Source organism: Anarhichas minor, unplaced genomic scaffold, assembly GCF_050575085.1.
Source record: "Anarhichas minor isolate MPS153535 unplaced genomic scaffold, ASM5057508v1 ptg000003l, whole genome shotgun sequence".
In the NCBI taxonomy this organism is placed as follows: domain Eukaryota; kingdom Metazoa; phylum Chordata; class Actinopteri; order Perciformes; family Anarhichadidae; genus Anarhichas; species Anarhichas minor.
The window spans coordinates 19,291,890-19,313,787 of NW_027466449.1; the positions used below are offsets into that span (position 1 = coordinate 19,291,890).

Here is a 21,898-nt window from a genome sequence, read left to right on the forward strand (position 1 = left end):
CAGTGGAACAAGCTCTGCACAGAAGACACAGAAGCAGGTTGAAGGAATCACAGGAATCCTACCTGAACTGGAGCGCTTGACTAAGGAAACGACTGAGGCTGAAACAAAGACGCTGTGACACTGAGACAGGAAACACTCTTTAGCCCGAGCGAGCCCCATTTGGGGTTCGAGTACCGGTACCGAGGTTCCGAATGGACTTTTCATCAAGAAATATGAAAAATGGTCCAGACATGTAAAATATCAGAAAAAAAAGAAAAGTCCGAGCAAAATCATCATGCAGGTCATTTTACACAATTATACACAAACTAATTCAATACACTAGAAGATTTATCACAATATCAGGATTTTTCTGCAAAAAATCCGCCAACTATGCAGCAGAAATTCATCTTTCATCACAAAGCCGGCAGCGAAAATGGCGGAACGATACATGATTTCGCACGAGGGCTCGATACGGCGTCGACCCAGCGTGTCCAAATAAACCTCCGACAAAGCATTCAAAGGTCACAGGACAAACCCCAAGAAACCGCACACTGCTCTCGGGAAATAAAATTGAAAATCTACATACCTTTTGGCGATTTTCGTCCGGGAAAAAACAGTTATTCCATTGAAAGTTGCTGCAGCGCTGTGCTCCGTTTCCTGCTCTGTCTGCCTGCATTGAAATGAACGTGCTGTGACCTGGCATGCGAAAATGGCCCGCATTCTTCGCCTGGACCATCCTATTTTTCGCATGGGGGTCGAGCCCACCTTATCAAGATTTTTACTATCTATTGTCCCTCAGCATTCCCAATAACACCCCTGACGGCTTTCAATGGACTATTCCGGACCTAACGACGTGTCATATACTTAAATCCGCCAATCACAGGCCTTACAAATCCCACATACACACTGAGTCAGAGCAGGGTTTTTCATGGATGACACATGTGACATCTGGAAATAACTGAACATGGCTGAAAATTATTGCAAACTGCTTTATTATGATGTATTGAACACTCTTAGTGATAAAGCAAGTGAATAATAGTTAGTATGTAGTTATATAGTATATACAATTAGAATAGAGCAGCGCAAAATCTGGTTCCAAAAATGAAAATTTGGCTAGAAATTCTGTACTCAGACCTCATTTATGCTGGCCTGCTAAGTAAAAGTAGCTTGGAGAGACCACAAACCTGTTGTGCTATGACTGTGGAGTATTTTTAGGCTTCAATCAGCATTATTTAAAAAAAAATGTTCAATAAAAGTGCTTTTTTTCAGGCGAACCTGGAACTTATCAATTTGAGCTGTGTGCATCTTCATTCACTATTAACCAGTAACATATACACAATATTTACACATCTAAACAAGTCTCTCACAGGTTTTACCTTTATTATACCATCAAAATTATTAAAATAGACCTTGTAGTTTCAGATCTACAGTCTTTAAGTATGGGTATGCAATTTTCGAGCAGAGGCATAAAAATAGGGCTAGGGCTATAGAGGTTAAATACACTGGAGAGGTGCAGGTGATGAGACACAGCAGGGCTCAATCAAGGGCGGGGCAGACAACCACACAGGAGAGGAAACAGACAAGGACAGGAAGTGAAGTGAACACAGGACACGAGAGGCAGAGAACTTCAAAATAAAACAGGAAACCAACTAAACACAACTCCAGACCGTGACAAGAGGTCACACATACTGAAGCACATTGCACTCATTACACTGACCACAAGAAAGACATGAAGATAGTCAACGATGTGGGAGATAGTGAACACACCACCACGCTGCTATAGAGTCACATGTTTGGAGTTCATTCTGGTAGAATTTAAGACAAATAATGTTTGAAGCAAGAAATCATTTATTTAAAGGAAGCAATGAATCAATTCAAGATGAACAGAAACATGAAGTTATGTGTGACTGACTCTGTGTGGATATCTGGGTTGTAAGAGCATTGGGGTAGTTTATTAGTTGTTGATTGTCATATAAATGTACATTAATTCCTGCTACTTTTTGGACGTGTAATATTTATTTACGTTGTTGATTTTTTATAAAAATATATTAAAGTTTGCTATTTGTTTACTGTTCATTTTATGTTGTTAGATTTTACTCTTTTATTTGTTACGTTTGAAATAAATGTATAAAATGTATAAAAATAAACAAACATGCAAATGAAGAATAGATCTGAAGGAGTAACACATCAGCAGAGTGAGAAACACATTCTCCACTTTCACAACTTACACACGGCATAAAGAGATGAACGGCACATAAAGAAAACAAACGCATGTGTTTCTTTTACAGTGTATTATTTTCCTCTAAACACACAGCAGCAGAATCCGGGTCATGCGTGTTGTGTGTGTGTGAGTGTAGAGTAGGTCTGGTCCTGGTCCCTGCTGGCTGGATGGAGGCTCTGGTAGGTGGAGTCTTCACATGTGGAGACTGGACCACAGTTCTCATAGAGGGCAATCTGAGGGAAACAAAGAGATATTTGACAGAGAAACAAAGCTCACCTAAGACACAGCTATAGTCCTTGTGTTATTGGTCCATGTGTTCTACTGACTCTATCTTCTCTGTTACACTAGTGCCTGCTATTAAGTGCTGAGAGAAAATAATGAAACAAATATTTATCAACTTCTATCAAAGGGGGGCTCCTAGGTCTCTAGTGAGGGTCCTGGTTTCCTGGTGTGATCATCAGACGATGAAGATTAAATGAGGAAACTGTAGGATCTGCCTCAGCCTCCGGTTCTCCCTCAGGGAACACTGTTAGTTCTGTTAGCTCTGTTAGCACTGTTAGCACTGTTAGCTCTGTTAGCACTGTTAGCTCTGTTAGCACTGTTAGCTCTGTTAGCTCTGTTAGCACTGTTAGCACTGTTAGCTCTGTTAGCACTGTTAGCTCTGTTAGCACTGTTAGCACCGTTAGCTAGTAGCAGCCGGCTCAACCGTCTCCATGTTGGATATATACATATATATATATACACATATATATATATATATATGTATATATATACACATGTATATATATATATATATATGTGTATATATATACACATATATATATATATATACACATGTATATATATATATATATGTGTATATATATATATGTATATATATACATATATACATATATATACATATACATATACATACATATACATATACATATATGTATATATACATATATATACATATCTATATACAGTATATATATACACACATCTACAAATATCTATATAAAGATATATATAGGTTAATGTTATTGGATATGTAAAGTGTAATAGTTCAGCCTCAAAATCTTAATCCTTAAGATTTCAGTTCTGGTTGATTTAGAGTTTCTGTTTTAGGGGAAACACCTGCTGTCATCAGATCAAACAGCTGATTGGCTCTTAGATTTGACAACACTCACCATGTTTTGTAGAAAATCCAAATTGTCTGTGTAATTGTTATATATATTTATATATGTATATATTTAACGCTCGATTGTTGGCCGTTAGTCTCATGTTGTTCAATGAAGGTTTAATCTAAAAACATATCTTGTGTGGTTGATAATAATAATAAAGCTTATTTATAGAACACTTATCTAAACGAGCAGCAAAGTGTTTCACAGTCACACATGAGAAGAACAAAGGATAGCATACAATGCAGATACACGCACATTTACACATAAATATATATTTACAAACACATGAATATACCTAACAAGGTCTGAAACTACAAACAGCCTACAGATCAAATCTAACAGGAAGTAACTATTTCTGACTTCCTGTTTAGTCACTGAAGGCAGCTGAACACTGTCCAACTTGACCGCAGTACTTTGTTAACGCTGCTGCTGCCGCCTGCTCTCTACTAGTTCATCTCAAACCAGCCTGATCCTCATAACATGCTGCAGTGTGTGATGTGCCGTCACTTTCACATCTCGTAGTGCGTGTTTGAGATTAGAGACGAGAACATCTGTGAAGATTCTCCTCCTGTGTGTGATGCAGCCTGATTTGAGAAATCTGTTGTGATCTTAAACTGCTGTAGTCTGAGCCCAGCTGTAACCAACAGTGAGAGTCAACACAGAGCTGAAGAAAGTCACCTCCATGTTTGTGCCTTCTGAGGTTCTGCTGGTGTTCAAACCTGTGGAGAAGAAAACATATTGTTCACTTTTAATAACTAATTAGTAATTATTGAAAGTGCAGACAAGCCTGGCAATTAGAACAGAACAGAGTCTGATCCCAATAAAAGCTCATTAGCAGCAGGAAGCTAATGCTATGAAGCTCCACATTGCTATTGGCCCGCCCCTGAGATGTCACTCCTCCACCTTCCTCATGTATTAAACTAAAATGTGTTAAAGAGGTTTAAACTCTGACATGAGAGATGAGGAAGTTCCGCTTGTTTGTGTCTCTGTGTATGTTTGTGCTGTTAACTCACCATCAGGTTTGATGTTCCTCCAAATACAGAATATCATCAGCACCAGTCCTGAGACGATGACGATGACGACGACGACGACAACAATCACCGCATACAACCACACACCTGTGTGAGCATGAAGAGAAGAGAAGTTTTATGGACGTGTGCTATTTGATGATGACTCAACATGTGCTGTCAAACTAATAGTAACACCTGAATAACTCTCCTCTTATGAACTAAATATGCAAATCCTAAAAACAAATCAACAGCTTTTACATAAGTACACACAAGGCACGATTCCACCAAGAAGTTCTGGGTAATTTTAGTCTCAGGACTACTTTTCAAGGAACTAAAAGGTTCCTTCAGCCCGTTGTGGTCTACAGACCTCCTCTGTCCTTGGACCCTCACACCAGAACAGGAAAAACTTCCAAAAAACTTTAACAGGGAAGAAAGAAGAAGAAACCTCAGAGAGAGCTACAGACATCCCTCTCCCAGGATGAACAGAAGTGTGATAGATGTCATGAGTACAGAATGAACAACATAACAGAGTTACAACACAGTCCATCAGCTCTCTGTCAGCAGGTTAGTGGATGTACCTCTAGTTGGTGCTCTGGAGCTTCCTGAAGAGGAGCTCAAGCTCTGAGTGGTTGTTGCTGTGGAGGCTGATGGGACTGATGATGTCATAGCTTGGTTTGGTTCAGAAGTGGTCGGAGCTGTGAACAACAAACACATGCTGATACAAAGAAGTCCTGATGAGAGATGAGATTCTCCTGTGTGTCAGATGAACTCTTTTAAATGAGCATTCATCAGCGTTCACACTGACTTTAAAACATCAGCTGCTGTCAGTGAAAACTGTCTTCAGACCTCCAGAGACACAAACAAACGTCTTCAAGTAGAAACTCACCATCTGTGACAACGATGTTAAACCCACGGTAGGGATCTGGAGACCAAGTCCTGTCCAGACCACAGCGGTACCGTCCTGAGTCAGACCTGGTCAGCTGTGTGATGCCCACAAACACAAATCCTCCTGATGGAGATCTTTTTACATATCTGATGCTGTATCTGTCTCTCTGAGCTTTGAGACTTGTTGTTTCAACAAGAATGTCTTCCTCTTCACATCCTCCCTTACAGAAGCACATCCTGGTTTCATTGGTACTAAAGACACATCCAACTAAGATGTTTCCTCCAGGTCTTGAATAGAAGGTTTTTTCATCAGAAGAATCTTCATCCAGCGGAACTGTTGACAAGATGAACAATCACTAGTTACTGTCTGTAGTTAAGATGATGATCCACAGGTACACTGGGAGCTGCTCACTTCAACCAGTCTGTGACTCTAACAGTTTAACACAACACTGACTACGTTTACATGCACACTCATATTCCATTATTATTATGAATATGACAATATTCATATTTGATATTGTTCATGTAAATATCATATTCCGTTTGGACATTCTGAATTAGGCCTTTTTTTCTGAACGGAGTATTTTCTGATTAAAACACGTGTGATGTGCAGATATTATCCAGGATTGAAGTGTAACGAGTTTAGAAATAAGGACCAAACACTGAGCATGTTGTGCATGTTAACGTGTCACTGAGCATGTTGTGCATGTTAACGTGTCATTGAGGATGTTGTGCATGTTAACGTGTCATTGAGGATGTTGTGCATGTTAACGTATCACTGAGCATGTTGTGCATGTTAACGTGTCATTGAGGATGTTGTGCATGTTAACGTGTCACTGAGCATGTTGTGCATGTTAACGTGTCACTGAGCATGTTGTGCATGTTAACGTGTCATTGAGGATGTTGTGCATGTTAACGTGTCATTGAGGATGTTGTGCATGTTAACGTATCACTGAGCATGTTGTGCATGTTAACGTGTCATTGAGGATGTTGTGCATGTTAACGTGTCACTGAGCATGTTGTGCATGTTAACGTGTCACTGAGCATGTTGTGCATGTTAACGTGTCATTGAGGATGTTGTGCATGTTAACGTGTCATTGAGGATGTTGTGCATGTTAACGTATCACTGAGCATGTTGTACATGTTAACGTGTCATTGAGGATGTTGTGCATGTTAACGTGTCACTGAGCATGTTGTGCATGTTAACGTGTCACTGAGCATGTTGTGCATGTTAACGTGTCATTGAGGATGTTGTGCATGTTAACGTGTCATTGAGGATGTTGTGCATGTTAACGTGTCACTGAGCATGTTGTGCATGTTAACGTGTCACTGAGCATGTTGTGCATGTTAACGTGTCATTGAGGATGTTGTGCATGTTAACGTGTCACTGAGCATGTTGTGCATGTTAACGTGTCACTGAGCATGTTGTGCATGTTAACGTGTCATTGAGGATGTTGTGCATGTTAACGTGTCATTGAGCATGTCCATGTTAACATATCATTGAGGATGTGGTGCATCATAATCACAGTTCATCTTCCAAGTGTAGATTATGAAAAGACTCAGGTGCGACTGAGTGCGACTCGAGGTGGACGCCTCCGACACCGGAGTACGAGCAGTATTATCACAACGCTCAACCACTGACTCTAAGCTCCGTCCGTGTGCTTTTTTCTCTCGCCGCCTTTCCCCGGCCGAGCGGAACTATGATGTGGGCAACCGGGAGTTACTGGCCGTCAAGCTGGCTCTGGAGGAATGGAGACATTGGTTGGAGGGCTCAGTCCACCCGTTCATTGTGTGGACTGACCACCGAAATCTCGAATACATCCATTCTGCCCGGCGACTGAACTCCCGCCAAGCCCGTTGGGCTCTGTTCTTTGCCCGTTTCAACTTCACCATCACCTACCGCCCAGGAAGTAAGAACATCAAGCCCGACGCCCTCTCGTCAGTTTTCCCCAGACGAGGTTGACCCAGCTCTGGACACGATTGTTCCACCCGCCTGTGTCCTAGGGGTTCTCACCTGGGCGATAGAGTCTGCAGTGCGGGAGGCTCAGCAGACCCAGCCAGACCCAGGAGGTGGTCCTCCTGAGCGCCTGTTCGTTCCCCTTTCCGTCCGTTCTCGGGTCCTACAATGGGCTCATGACTCCCGACTCTCCGGCCACCCTGGGATAAGACGTACAATCAACTGGCTCCGGCGCTCCTTCTGGTGGCCATCTTTGGACAATGACACCCGAGCGTACGTCCTAGCCTGTACCACCTGTGCGCGCAACAAGGCCTCACACAGACCCCCTGTTGGACTATTACGACCTCTGCCTGTTCCCCACAGGCCTTGGTCGCATATGGCCTTGGACTTCGTCACTGGATTTCCCCCCTCCGAGAGCAACACGGTCATCCTTACCATCGTGGACCGGTTTTCCAAGGCGGCTCACTTTATTCCCCTTCCCAAGCTCCCGTCGGCCCGCGAGACCGCAGACTTGTTGGTTCAACATGTCTTTAGACTCCACGGCATCCCTGTGGACATTGTCTCTGATCGGGGTCCCCAGTTCTCCTCCCAAGTTTGGAAGGTGTTCTGCCGCAGCCTCGGTGCCACTGCTAGCCTCTCCTCCGGCTTTCACCCCCCAGACCAATGGGCAGACCAAGAGGCTTAACCAGGAGCTAGAAGCCATGCTCCGATGCGTAGCGGCGGCAAATCCTTCTTCCTGGAGTCGTCACTTGGCCTGGATAGAGGACGCACACAACAGCCATACCTCCACGGCAACAGGTCTCTCCCCCTTCGAGGCCTCCATTGGCTACCAACCTCCCCTTCTACCCAGCCAAGAGGTCGAGATTTCCGTCCCGTCTGTCCAAAGCAACCATCGCCGATGCAGAAGAGTCTGGAGAGAGACTCGTGCCGCCCTACTTCGGTCTTCCAAACGAAACAAGCGTTTGGCTGATCGCCGCCGCACACCCGCCCCCACCTATCTTCCCGGCCAACAGGTCTGGCTTTCCACCAAGGACATACCCCTATGCACAGAATACAAGAAACTCTCTCCCAGATACATTGGCCCGTTCCCCATCATCTCAATTATCAACCCGGTCACGGTCAAACTCAAGCTCCCGCAATCCATGAGAATTCACCCTGTTTTCCATGTGTCTCTTCTCAAACCCGTACACTCCAGCCTCTGAACCCTCCGGCCTTACCCCCTCCACCCCCCCGACTCATCGAAGGCGGCCCGGTTTACACGGTCGATTGTCTCCTGGATGTCCGCCGACGAGGTAGGGGTTACCAATACCTCGTTGATTGGGTGGGGTATGGTGTGGAGGAACGATGCTGGGTTCCTCGCTCCCGGATTATGGATCCAGAGGGGGGGGGGGGGGTGGGTACTGTGAGGATTTATGTCTAACTCTGCTGTATTTCCCTCAGTAGTGTCCTCCTACGAGTCCCGCCCACTGCCATGCCTCTCTCCGTAGGCACAGCTGCGCCTCATCTCCTGTGATCATCTCCAGCTGACATACATACTCCTGTCACTCCGTCCGTTTACCAACCTGGTATTCAGACCCGTGAGTTGTCCGTTTCTTCACTCTGTGAAGATCTGCCACTAACGATCTGTTTTGTTTTCAACTTGCCTGCCGTCCAGTGTCGAGCCTCGGGTTTTCACCTGCACGAAGAAGCCTTCCAGTTCGTTCCTCGGAGATCAACTGTGAAGTCTTGGCGATCCTGTGTCGAGCCCACAGTCGATCACACAGTCACACAGTCGATCCAGCCTGCCTGCCAGCCGCGGACACGGACTAGCCACTTTCCGGCTTGGATCCGAGCGGAGTGCGAGGACGCGCCTCCGTGTTGACGTGACTGTTTTTCTGTCGGCGTCGTCTGCTGCTCCGAAGGATTAGCCACTTTCCGGCTTGGACCCGTGCGGAGCGCGTGGAGACGCCTCCTATTGACTTTAACTATTTTGTGTTTTTTTCCCCTGACTGAGAGAAATAAATAATCTTGGTTTGAAATAGAACTCTGCTGTCCTGAGTCTGCATTTGGGTCCATGAACACACCACATCATAACACACTGATGTAAAGTCAAAACTATATGTTACATTATGGATCACTTTCATCAGTTACTTTACAGCAGACCTGTCACAAGGTGACTATGATCATGGTAAAGATAGAAGAACATTTTTTTTACGACATTTAGTAGAAACTCACCGTCTACAACGATGATTTCAAACTGCTGGTGTGAAGATTCAGAGCCACACCCATACCATCCTGAGTCAGACTTGGTCAGCTGTGTGATGGTCACATAAACATCTTTCTCTGCTCGTTTCAATGCTGTATCTGCCTTTCTGAGCTCTATCATCGGTTGTTTCAATGATAAGGTTTTCTTGTATAAATGGTTCCTTAGAGAAGATCTTCCTGCTTCCAGAAGAAGAAGAAGAAGAGCATTGAACTGTGACATCTCTTCCTTCAGTTGTTATATAGATTTGGGCTTTGACGAGACCGTTGTTTCCATCCTGCAGAGCTGATGAAAAGATGAACAATCATTAGTTACTGTCTGTACTTCCTGTAAGATGCTACAGTCTGATCACAATATGTTCTGCTTCACGTTAACAAAGATCCACAGAGTCACACTGAGCTGCTCAGTTCAACCAGTTCAGCCTGTGACTGAAAATCAGAGACTTTGACATCTTGTTCATGTTACATTCACGTAAAGTCTCCACGTCCTACTTGATGTGTTACATTAATGCATATCCTTATGAAATACTCTTATCTTCTTTATTCTGTGAACATTCACACTCTTCAGTCCATGTCTCGAACAATCCATCATCATCACTGCACACAGGGCTCGACATCAACACTTGCACGGGGCAAATTAACTCGTTTGGGAAAGTGAAACATAAATATGCTCTTTATTAGGGGTCTACATTCAGTAAAATAATGTGTTCTAGTCGACAATCTCTGTAAACGCTACATTGAGAACAACAAATCTGTTGAAATCTGCACCATTAACGTAGCTCTGCTCAGCAGTCAGCAGCCGGTTGGCAGCACAGTGCTACTTGGCTAAATAATGGAGCTAACAGCAGAGCAACACTTGGAACAACTACATTAAAAAAAACTTTAAAAGGGAAGAAAAAGGAAGAAACCTCTGAGAGAGCTACAGAGGAGGGGTTCCTCTCCCAGGATGGACAGAAGTGCAGTAGATGTCATGAATACAGAATGAACAACATAATAGAATTACAACACAGTCCATGAACTGCTTGTGTGATCTCTTTTTCTCTCCGTCTTTAAAATGAGTCGGGAAGTCGACAGCAATGCTTAACTTTATGTTTAATGTCATCAAACAAAGAGAAATGCTCTTCCCCTCATCCTACATTGATACTAGAGTACTTCCTTCTCTTATGAATGAAGCGGTACACGAATTGAAGCAGCCGCGCTGTTTGGTATTGACCAATCAGCAACGGTCATCCCTGCAAACTCCACCCCGAAAGTTCCTGTACTTTCAGAAAGTACTACCCCCCACCCTCCCCCCCCCCGACCAGGACCTTCTTTGGGGGGTATAATGTCCCCAGGACTTTATTGAGACTGTGGTCACCACAATCAAAGCACAATGAGTTCCCTAACAGGTTCCAAATTCTAACAGTTTAAAAAGGGGCTACACATTAGGCGCAAGAACTAAAAACTATCGTAACACTGTTTTGAGGTCACTTTTTTAGCTCCTATTTCAGAGTAGCTATTCTCCCAGCACATGAGGAACCATGAGTGACGCAAGTCTAGGGTGATTGGGCGAACACATGAACCAATGCAGCACCGGCATAGTTTTTAAAACCAGTTACTCATGTAAACAACAGAAATCCCAAAACACAAAAACATGGGTTGTAACGAACAAAATGGAAGAAAACAGTGAAGTCTAGAAGTTAACTTGTTCATGAACACACCCTCTGTACCAAAGAACGAGTGAGGGACAGTTATCAGGGAGCTAACCCAGTAATGTTAGCACAAAGGCTAACCCAGTAATGTTAGCACAAAGTCTAACCCAGTAATGTTAGCACAAAGGCTAACCCAGTAATGTTAGCACAAAGGCTAACCCAGTAATGTTAGCACAAAGTCTAACCCAGTAATGTTAGCACAAAGTCTAACCCAGTAATGTTAGCACAAAGGCTAACCCAGTAATGTTAGCACAAAGTCTAACCCAGTAATGTTAGCACAAAGTCTAACCCAGTAATGTTAGCACAAAGGCTAACCCAGTAATGTTAGCACAAAGTCTAACCCAGTAATGTTAGCACAAAGGCTAACCCAGTAATGTTAGCACAAAGTCTAACTCTGCAGCATAAAACACATACACTTAGCCGATTTTAAACTGAAATCGTAACAGGTACTTTCATGATGTCTATTTTGCTTGTGCTGCATTTTGGTTCAGCTGTCGCTCCCTCTGATCCATCATGTTGTCAACATATAGAGCCAAAGTCCCACCCATTAAGGCAGCTTCTGTTTCACTAGCTTTCACTCCTCATAATATTTTTGTTCTCTGTAATTTCTTTTGGTCAGAGATTCATCTGTCACATAGAGTGTGTGGATGTACCTCTAGTCGTCATCTCAGACTGCTCGATGGTTTCAGGGGAAGCTGATGAAGCCCTGGAGCTTCCTGAAGTGGAGCTCAAACTCTGAGTGGTTGTTGCTGTGGAGGCTGATGGGATTGATGATGTCATAGCTTGGTTTGGTTCAGAAGTGGTCGGAGCTGTGAACAACAAAAACATGCTGATACAACAAAAACATGCTGATACAAAGAAGAAGATGAGAGAGATGAGATTCTCCTGTGTGTCAGCTGAACTCTTTTAAATGAGCATTCATCAGCGTTCACACTGACTTTAAAACATCAGCTGCCCAGTGAGCATTTTTCCGTTGAAAAGACGTTTAAAAGACGTCTACGCCCAACGTTGAAAAGACGTTCAGAATTGGTTCAAAAGTGAAAGTTCTTTCGCCGACTATTTGTAGACGATTAAACGTTCACGCTTAGACCAGATTTCAACGTGATTTGCAATACTATAATTTTCCGTCCTCTACATTGTGCTAATAGTAATATATCATCATTTTAGAGGCTTACTAAGAAACCACATCCACATTTATCAGTTGAAAGCCAGTATTGGACATCACGTTGAAATCTGGTCTAAACGTGAACGTTGAATCAACGTCTTCAAATAGTTGGCGAAAAAACTTTCACTTTTCAGCGTGTTTTCAACGTGTTTTCAACGTCACCGTGTTTTCAACGTCAAAATGCTCTCAGATCAATATGTAGCAACTAAATACTTAATGTTAGTAACACATCAACAGTTTCCACCTACAGGACAAAAGACCAAGTGACACAGGCAACAGTTCATTTGTATTTATTAAAGCACAATATAAATATAAACAATGTTCTTTATATATGTAGCAGAAGGGAGCTTTTCCCATTCGCAGAGCCTCGGTGTCCCTTTTAATTACAAGGCCATCGCTAGCCAATCACGGTGAGCGGGCATCATATAAATGCGACGGCATCCCCTTAGCTCCCTCCTGACGTCAAACGCGTGTCCCGCTTCCGGTCTGCCGGACATCCGCTGTGCAGGTACGCAGGAATGCGGCAGCATTGTTTCTCTCGGTCGTGCTGTTCTGGTGTTTATTGGCTTTCTGTCATTTTATAGACTGTCTCTGGGGCTCCCCTCGTCCTGTACAGGTGACTCACCTGCGGATCTGTCGGTGAGTCTCAATTAGGTCCTGATGATTGTACTCTGGTGTTCTGTTAGTGACCGCGTCTTGCTTATATAGCTGCCGGTAGCTACGCTACATGCCCTCCTCCCCCCTTCTGGAGCCGACGAATATTAACTGATCGGTAAGGTGATTTTATTCTGTTAGTTTATATGCTTTGGTGTTAATTATTATTCTATTAATTTGATGTCATCCTGTATCACAGGGGACCTTTGGTTGGGTTCGAGCGGAACGCTGCCAGAAAGCGGCTACAGCTAACCCTGCTCACGTTTAAGGACGCTGCTGTTTTGTTTACCGGTGTTTTGATACGGCCGTGTTCGACTAACTGCTTTGGCCTACTGGGTTCGTCTACCCGGACCTGCGCTGTGTCGCCTACAGGGTCTGACGCTGCTATTGTCAGCACTGTGCCCATGTCTTGTGCTGTTTGCTGTCAGCAGCACCCTTGTTTTAATGAGAACAATCTCTTTTTAGCCTGAGCCATTCTGTGTATTCTGCCCAGGGATGTTAAGGCCCACTCTGGCCTTAAGTTTATATAAATTGGGTTACTGATCACCCCCCCCCCCCCCCTGGCTGATCAGTCAACCCGAGCTATTTTTGTTGTTTTGGCTTTTTCTTATTTTTTTCCTTTTGTTGACTTTCTTTTGTTTGTTTTCCTTTCTGAGAACCAGAGCCTTTTGTAATTGTGTTCCTTTGTCCCTGTAGGAGCTGCTAAGCCAAGGTGGTGGGGTTGGTGCCTCCGGGTGTTGGTGTCTCTCTTCGTGTGCTGTGTGGTTTGGTGTGCCCCTGATTAGGAAACCTCACGTGTGGTTGTGTGTGAGTGTTGTGTGATCGGGGTGCCTCCTTCTGGGATCCTCACCTGCACTGGTCTACCTCGCCACTGGTAAGCCGCAGTCCTACTCCTCTTTTAAATAAATGTATAACGGCTCTTTTAGTATTTTGTGTATAAACCGTAACGGTGAATTTGTAACAGAATAAAGATTATTTTTGTATTGGAACCACGTCTCATGCTAATTTCTATAATGAACCTGAGTGTCCTAGGAAACCTGATACTGTGTGGGAATAAGTGAATCCTTAGGTGCAACTCCTAAGGTGGCGTTGTTGTGCTCTCTAACTATTGGCTGTCCACGTAACTTTAAACGACATCCCGTCTACATCTCGCCACATATACAACCATAATCTCTTTTTCCTGCTTTAAAAGTCGTTTTCAAAGCCACACAGGAGCCGGTTTCAGGAAATCTGCCATATTTTCAAGCTGGACATCTGTAAATAAAATAAGTATTAGAAAAACATATTGACTTTTTTTTGAAGGTCTCTTCACCGGAGACCATAGACTTATTTTAAACGTGTTTTCAACGGAACGATGCTGACCTGGATATTACACAGTATATACTTAATATTGTTTGTATATTGCTATAAGCCAAACAACAATGTTTTGACCGTGTTCTTATTAGTTACTTTGTTTTACTCACGTCCTCCACATTTAAACTGTGTACAGCCCCACTCGCTGTCCGCCGTGTATTTTACATGTGAAATGTCCTAAATACTCTATTTTATAACGTTGGGCTACAGGGACAGTCCACAAAGAAAGTGTCTCCAACATCAACTAACACACGTCTGTTTACTGTTCGTAGCATGCTAACGCTACAAGCTAACATGCTAATGCTACTAGCTAGCAGCCTCGCCCGCATGGTGAGCATAACCTGATATTAGTGGTATGGTAATGATATTTCGGTTTGCAATATTGGAATAAAGTAGTTCAAGTACTTACAGAGTATGTCGTTAGCGTGAAGCCTCGTTTATTCTGTCAGCTCGTTCACTTCGCTCATCAACTCAGTAAGAGCTAGCTAGCTCAAATCGTGCTGTCTTTGCAGCCAACGCCTCTAACTTAGAAAAATGCACAGAGTTACATGTTTATGCTTAGTTTCTCTGTTCTACTTTGTTGTCTTTAATGTCCTTGGTTTTATATTTCTCTTCATTTGTATATTCTATGTATGTGCAATGTGAAACTTATGTGACTGACAAGTAATTAGTGTATGAAAAAGTATTAAGATCCTTCACTGCAGTAAATGTACTAATACCATACTGATGAAACGATCCACTACGACTAAAATACCTGAATTCAAAACCTTAGTCAAGTATGTTATTATCAGCAAAATGTACTTTAAGTGCAGAAAATAAAATGGGGCGACTGTGGCTAAGTGGATAGCAGGGCCGTCTTTCAATCCCCGGCTCTGCTAGTTGCATGTCGATGTGTCCTTGAGCAAGACACTTAACCCCAAAAATTGCTCCCGTAGTTGTGCCTACGGTGTAGAAATGTGATAGAATCTGAATTGTAAGTCGCTTTGGATAAAAGCGTCTGCTGAATGACTGTAATGTAGTGTCAGTACAGTACATTATTTACCTCTGTGATGTAGTGTAATCTGAAAACCACCAATCCAAAGACTAGGATTGTAACCAATTACATTTAGTTATACAATGGTGACTGGGTCCGCCCACTTGGTGTCAAAAAGAAAAACTACTCACTAGCGAGCAGGTTAAAGTTTCGCGAGCAGAAGATCGGTGTTAGTAGTCGCGCACTAGGGGACGCCCCTCACGCTCAAAGCATGGTTTTCTCCTCGCAGGCTGCAAATTTGCTCGCGCGAGCAGAGATATTCTGCGCGGAGTGATGTGAAAGCACTCGTCAAAGTAAAATACGTGCGCTGCTGTTTCATTTGCACCTCTACACACTCACGCGTAGATCTTATTTGCGCTTTCGGATTTTGACAGTGATTTGCCTTCATACACCGACAGAGATCGCATGGTATAGAGACCTGCGATATAACTGTGCATGACTGACGAGTCTACAAGCAACAACTGAGATACTTTGTAGCCGACGTGAAGATCACTGCCGTCACCAGTTTGGTTAGCGCGAGCATTAGCATTACGCCACGGGGATCTGTAGCAAATACATACGGCAATAGTTTAACCCTTTGTTGTACGATATCGTTGTTTATGATCGATTGTCCGGTAATGTTTTCTATCTGTTTGTAAATCACATGATGGTGGAAGCACGGTAAATGGTGATAGTTTAAGAGTTTTAATTGTTTGTTGATAGTATTATAAATACATCCTGGTTCACTTTTGAGCACTAATTGTGCTGAAATGAAGTATAATATATTAGCTGGTGTTTTTTACCTACACTAAGTGGCTACACATGAACACATGGAAGAATACTAGTAAATTGCCGACGACATGTCGATGAAAACTCTCTTCAGCAGCACAAAGTGTTCATCTGTCTCACTGATGTCAACAGGAACAAGTCTGGATAATAACGTTCAACGCATCCACAATGACACACTTTCATCTCTCAGCTTCTGCCTCTGAGATAAGATCCAAACAATCAGTAGTTGTGTGTTTAGTCCGCTGATGTGGATCACTTTCATCAGTTACTTTACAGCAGACCTGTCACAATGTGACTATGAATCAGTGTTCATGGTAAAGATAGAAGAACATTTTTTTTTTCTACGACATTTAGTAGAAACTCACCGTCTACAATGATGATTTCAAACTGCTGGTGTGAAGATTCATAGCCACACCTGTACAGTCCTGAGTCAGACTTGGTCAGCTGTGTGATGGTCACAGAAACATCTCTTCTGCTCCATTTAATGCTGAATCTGCCTTCATGAGCTCTGAGATCGGTTGTTTCAATGATAATGTCTTCTTCTTTACATGGGTCCTTACAGAGGATCTTCCTGCTTCCAGAAGAAGAAGAGCATTGAACTGTGACATCTCCTCCTTCAGTTCCTGTATATAGGATGAGACCGTTGTTTCCATCCTGCAGAGCTGCTGAAAAGATGAACAATCATTAGTTGCTGTGTTCTTCCTGTAAGATGCTGCAGTCTGATCACGATATGTTCTGCTTCACGTTAACAGAGATCCACAGTCACACTGAGCTGCTCAGTTCAACCAGTTCAGCCTGTGACTGAAAATCAGAGACTTTGACATCTTGTTACATTAATACAAATCCTTATGAAATACTCTTGTCTTCCTTATTCTGTGAACATTCACACTCTTCAGTCCATGTCTCCAACAATCCATCATCATCATTTTAAACACTGCACACAGGGCTCGACAGCAACAGTTGCCCGGGGAAGTGAACTCTGTGTTTGGGTGAGTGAAACATAAAAGTGATCTTTATTCGGGTCTACTTTCAGTAAAACAACGTGTTCTAGTCGATGATCTCTATAAACGTTACATTGTGAACAACAAATCCGTTGAAATCTGCACCGTTGTTTAACATTAACGTAGCTCTGCTCAGCAGTTAGCAGCACAGTCCTGCTTGGCTAAATAACGGAGCTAACAGCAGAGCAACACCTGGAACAACTTTAACCAGACATGTATTTTATTATAGTTCATTCCCATCATGCTGACATCTTTGTTCTTCTTCTAGCCGTGCTACATGTTACAATAAAGTCTCCATGTCCTACTTAAAGAATTAAATGAAAGCAAATCCTTATTATATACTGGATAAGGAAGTGAGACTAGACTGTGTTCAAGAAGTTTTTGTTCGTAGTTTCCTTTCGAAAGTAACTGATGTTTACTGAGTTTGTCTCCTTCATCTCCTTCCTGATGTACAGTTTATAAAGTACTCGGTACTAAAGTACTGCCCAATAACAATACTCACACCTTCATATGTAGAGTAAATAGTTGTTCTTCTTCTGTCCATTCTGGCCACAAAGAGCCTGAAGATGTATTGTAACTGATGTGAGGCTTCAGCAGTCTGACTGAGATGAACCAAGTGAAGCCTCGTATGAACTTCAGATCAACATGAAGAAGAGAGAGAGACAGAAACACAAAGTGAATGTACTCACAGAGGAAGAAGAAGCAGATCAGAGTGTGACGGACTTTCATGATGAGACTCTGATGGTTTACCTTCGCCTCTCTTCCTTCTTCTCTGACTAACAGGAAGTGCTTTCTTCTTTAAATGATGGAGTTCCTCCTCCAGACACACCTCTCCTCCCCTCTCCATCAGTGAGTGTTTCTACTGCAGGGTCTGAGGTCACCACCTCCACTCTCTGCGAGGGAACTCATCGTCATATGTATATGTATATGTGTATATATGTATATGTATATGTGTATATGTATATATATATGTATATATGTGTATATATGTATATGTATATATATATATATGTATATATATGTATATGTATGGATATGTATGTATGTATATGTATATATGTATATATATGTATGTATATGTATATATGTATGTATATGTATATATATGTGTATATATATATGCGTGTATATATGTATAAATATCCACAAAATGACCACATAGAGATGCAAAGAGATGCAAAACAACTACAAAGAGACATAGAATTAATACAAAGACAAACAAAATGACCAAAAATATACAGAGAATGACCACAAAGAGATACAAATGACCAAAAACAGACTCAGAACAACCGCAAAGATTATAAAAAATCACAAGAGACACATGGGCTCCAAAAACAACTACAAAGAGATGCAAAATGACCACAATGATGCGCAAAAAACCTTTGAAGTCATTCAAAATAACCACAGAGGGATGCAAACAGCTTGCAAAAGATAAATAAACAATGAAGTACAATAGTTCCCATCACATATTAAACCAAACAAAAATCCATCTTTATAAAAACAAGTTGTACAAATAATAATATATAAACAAGCATATTAAAGCTACTGCAGATGTAAAAACGAACGCATTTAACTTACCAGAGCTGCTGTTCACTATTTAGCTGCTGTTCCTCCTTTCTTTGTTAACAAAGAGTTTAATCTCACGGTTGTTCAGTACATCCGTGCGTTTTAGTTCCAGTAAGAAGTCCTTCTCCATTCATGGACGCCAGTGAAGACAGTCGAGCCTCCCCAGTTGTATTTCTTGAATAGGTTTTAATGCGTTTGAGGGCTGAAAATGTCCGCTCCACAGAGGCAGCAGATATTGGGATTGTCACCGCCCAACATGTCACGCTAGCCCACTGACCAATCACGTAGTTGTAGGCCAGCTAGCAGGCTCTGACATGTCAAAGAATACGTCAACATGTCAAACTAAAGATCTAATTGGTTGAACACTATGACAATCAACAATATCGTCCCCATTCACTTAAACTGCACATGGATTCACTTGTGAGTCTGCAGGCCTCTGCCTCTGTTCTTACCTAGAGACACAGAGGTGAGATCTGATTGGATAAAAGCTCTACTTAAAACAAGCTGCACTGGAAGCAGAGCAACTGAGGAAGACAGTAGCTGTGCAATGAGAACATAAGATAATGGGAAAAATATTTTTATAAATTATAATACATGTAGTGTATTTAAGAAACATTATTAAATTATAAAATAGATATAACTTTGTGATTCTGTTTAGGCCAGCAGAGAAGGCCTTGCAGGCCCTGACAGCCCGCTACTGGACGTAACTGATCTGACTGGTCAAGTTGATGGTCAGATAACCACAGACAGACAGTTCAGACTCAGCAGCAGGTCATGTGGAGCTCTGGCAGTGAGCATGTTTATTTTGCTCTGCTGTCTGTGAGATGGAGTGATGGTCGCTGCTGAAAGCTGAATCATGAAGTTCACACTTCTTTAAAAAGCACTGCGGAGGTGTGAATGCTGAGATCACGCAGTGCCTCGTATTTCCCCATCGTGTACTTCTCTTTTTACAGAATTGTACCCAACATACTGAAAGAATATATGTTAAAGGAACAGTGTGTGAATATTTAGTGTCAACAAGTGGTTTGTTGCAGATTACAACCAACTAAATACCCGTCTGCTCAGCCCCCCCTCTCACAGCGGGAACACTGCGCTGGCCTTCAGGTAGTGAATTAGTTTAGTTTAGTTTAGTTTATTTAGTTTAGTTTAGTTTAGTTCAGTTTATTTAGTTCAGTTTAGTTTAGTTCAGTTTAGTTTAGTTCAGTTTATTTAATTTGCACAATTTAAACAATAGATATGATATGACATGACTACGTAAAATATGATTGACAAGATGTTTTTAAAATATATGAAACATGAAATATGATAACAATATCAATACATTACAAACAACATATTTATGATTTTAGTACAATAGGAGCTACTCTTATCAATACTCTGCTTTTCTACGTGACGAAATAATTGCTTTTAAGCGTATAGAATTTCAAAAACCAATAAATTCAGAACAGGATCAGAATTTATTCACATTTTATGACATTTACCTTCAGTTAAGGTAAAACATGTCACGATCAGGCTTTGTGTTCTGTGTTCTGTGTTCTGTGTCTTTGTGTGTTTCTTTCTGTAGCTCCTCCCTCTACCTGTCAGCCACTCCCTCAGCACCAGTCTAACTTCCTTCACCTGCCCCTGATCACTAATCAAACACTCCCTCATCAGCACAACTCTCCTCACCTGTTCTAGCCACTATTTAAACCCCTGCCTCCCAGTCACCTGCTGCCAGATCATTGTTTGTGTTACCCGCCTGTTTGTCTTGTCCTGCTCCCGGTTTCACCACGTCTGCCTGCCCTGCCTCGTCCTGCTGGATTTGCCCCCTCGTCTCTTGTCTCGTCCCTGGATTCCCTGTGTGTTCTTGTAATGTTCTAAGTTAAGTGTTTATTAAATTCCATTTCACTCAACTTCTGGTCTGCGTTTGAGTCCACCACCATGCCCGTGACAAAACGTCTCTCAGGAGCCAGTTTGAAGTTTGTCCGTTCTGGGCTACTGTAGAAACATGGCCGTGCACGATGGTGGACTCTGTGGAAGAGGACCGGTTCCCTGTGAAGATATAAATCACTTTTTATAAGATAACGAAACCACGATTCTATCAGGTGATTATGCACTAATAAAAACATAGTTATGAATATGTTATTCAACTTCTGCTGATTAATCCCTGTACATTTGACTCACTGTTCCTTTAAGTGCAAACCTTATTATGCATAATTAAAGCCACACACATTTTAAATTGTTTCCGGTACGAAGTAAGAAACGTTTGGACAGATTCTTAATATAATCCTTTATACATCTTGAATGCAACTTCAATAAGAGACTTTGAAAAGTAAATTGATGTTGTTGTTTCTTGTGTTGGACAGGATGGGTTGACCACATTCAGGTTGCTGTAATGCTGCAGGAGGATGTGTTGGTTTTGTCTGATGTATTTCAGAGAAAAGAGAAGTTTGTTGGCACATGAATTGTGGATAAAGAGCAGAGTTTATCACTAAAAGGGAACACACAGTCGCAACTCGATTTGTGAGGAAGTCTAGAGATTCAGAATGAATATCCACCATGTTCTGTTCTTCTGCTTCTTTTCAGGTGAGGACTCACTACCTGACTGGTTCTTAGCTGTTAGATATTCACCGTGTGTATTTGTCCAGATGTTAAAGGTTTTCCAGTTGCTGTATTCTTAAACAGATGTCGTGTTGTCCTCTGATGTATTCAGCTTTCTAGTTTCTGCTGCTACTTTTTCACACTATAATCTAACCCTAGCGTGTCCTTTAGCCCCGCCTCCCAGCCCTCGGTTCAGCCTCCTTCTCATTAACGGAGGAAGGAAAATAACTCTTGATTCAGCTTTACATCTACACCGATCAAATCGTTTAAATATGGGCTATTCGAGTGTCTGTTATGGAAGCCCATTTCTGCCAGCAAAAAAAAAAAGGTCAAAAAAAAAAAATTACAATTTCCTTTTTGCTGGTGGAAAAAAAGTAAAAACTGATTATTTTTTTTGAAATTTTTTTTAACTTTTTTTCCAGCAGCATAAAAAAAAATGCACCAACACTTTTGGTGCAACCATCTGTAACCATAACACTGACCAGATGTTTCCAGTTGCTATAGAAAGTCTAAATGATGAGTCATAGAAGCAGCTCTTCATAGGTTACCCTACATTTGACGTATACATGGATTGTGAGTACATTGAAGACTTCTTTAAATGTGGCTTCACAATACATGAAATACTTCA

The 21,898-nt window shown here is 42.1% G+C and overlaps 1 protein-coding gene across 1 annotated transcript; it reads right to left on the reverse strand.

Annotated features, from left to right (window-relative positions):
- Positions 1-1,338: 1,338 nt before the first annotated feature.
- On the reverse strand, positions 1,339-17,909 carry LOC142948441 (uncharacterized). Its single transcript, XM_076090477.1, has 9 exons — positions 17,814-17,909; positions 16,489-16,785; positions 7,685-7,863; positions 7,276-7,418; positions 5,263-5,498; positions 4,955-5,071; positions 4,380-4,484; positions 4,045-4,085; positions 1,339-2,433 (listed from the first exon to the last, which is right to left on the reverse strand). The coding sequence occupies exons 1-9, from the start codon at positions 17,851-17,853 to the stop codon at positions 2,308-2,310; spliced, it is 1,284 nt and encodes a 427-aa protein (XP_075946592.1). The 5' UTR covers positions 17,854-17,909; the 3' UTR covers positions 1,339-2,307.
- Positions 17,910-21,898: the final 3,989 nt, after the last annotated feature.

Coding starts and splice junctions, on each gene's coding strand:
- LOC142948441 (XM_076090477.1), bottom strand. CDS start 17,853: ATGAAAGTCCGTCACACTCTGATCTGCTTCTTCTTCCTCT. Junction 16,786..17,813: donor GATCTGCTTCTTCTTCCTCT/GTGAGTACATTC, acceptor TCTTTTCAGCAG/CTCTGCAGGATGGAAACAAC. Junction 4,086..4,379: donor GAGGAACATCAAACCTGATG/GTGAGTTAACAG, acceptor TCTTCTCCACAG/GTTTGAACACCAGCAGAACC.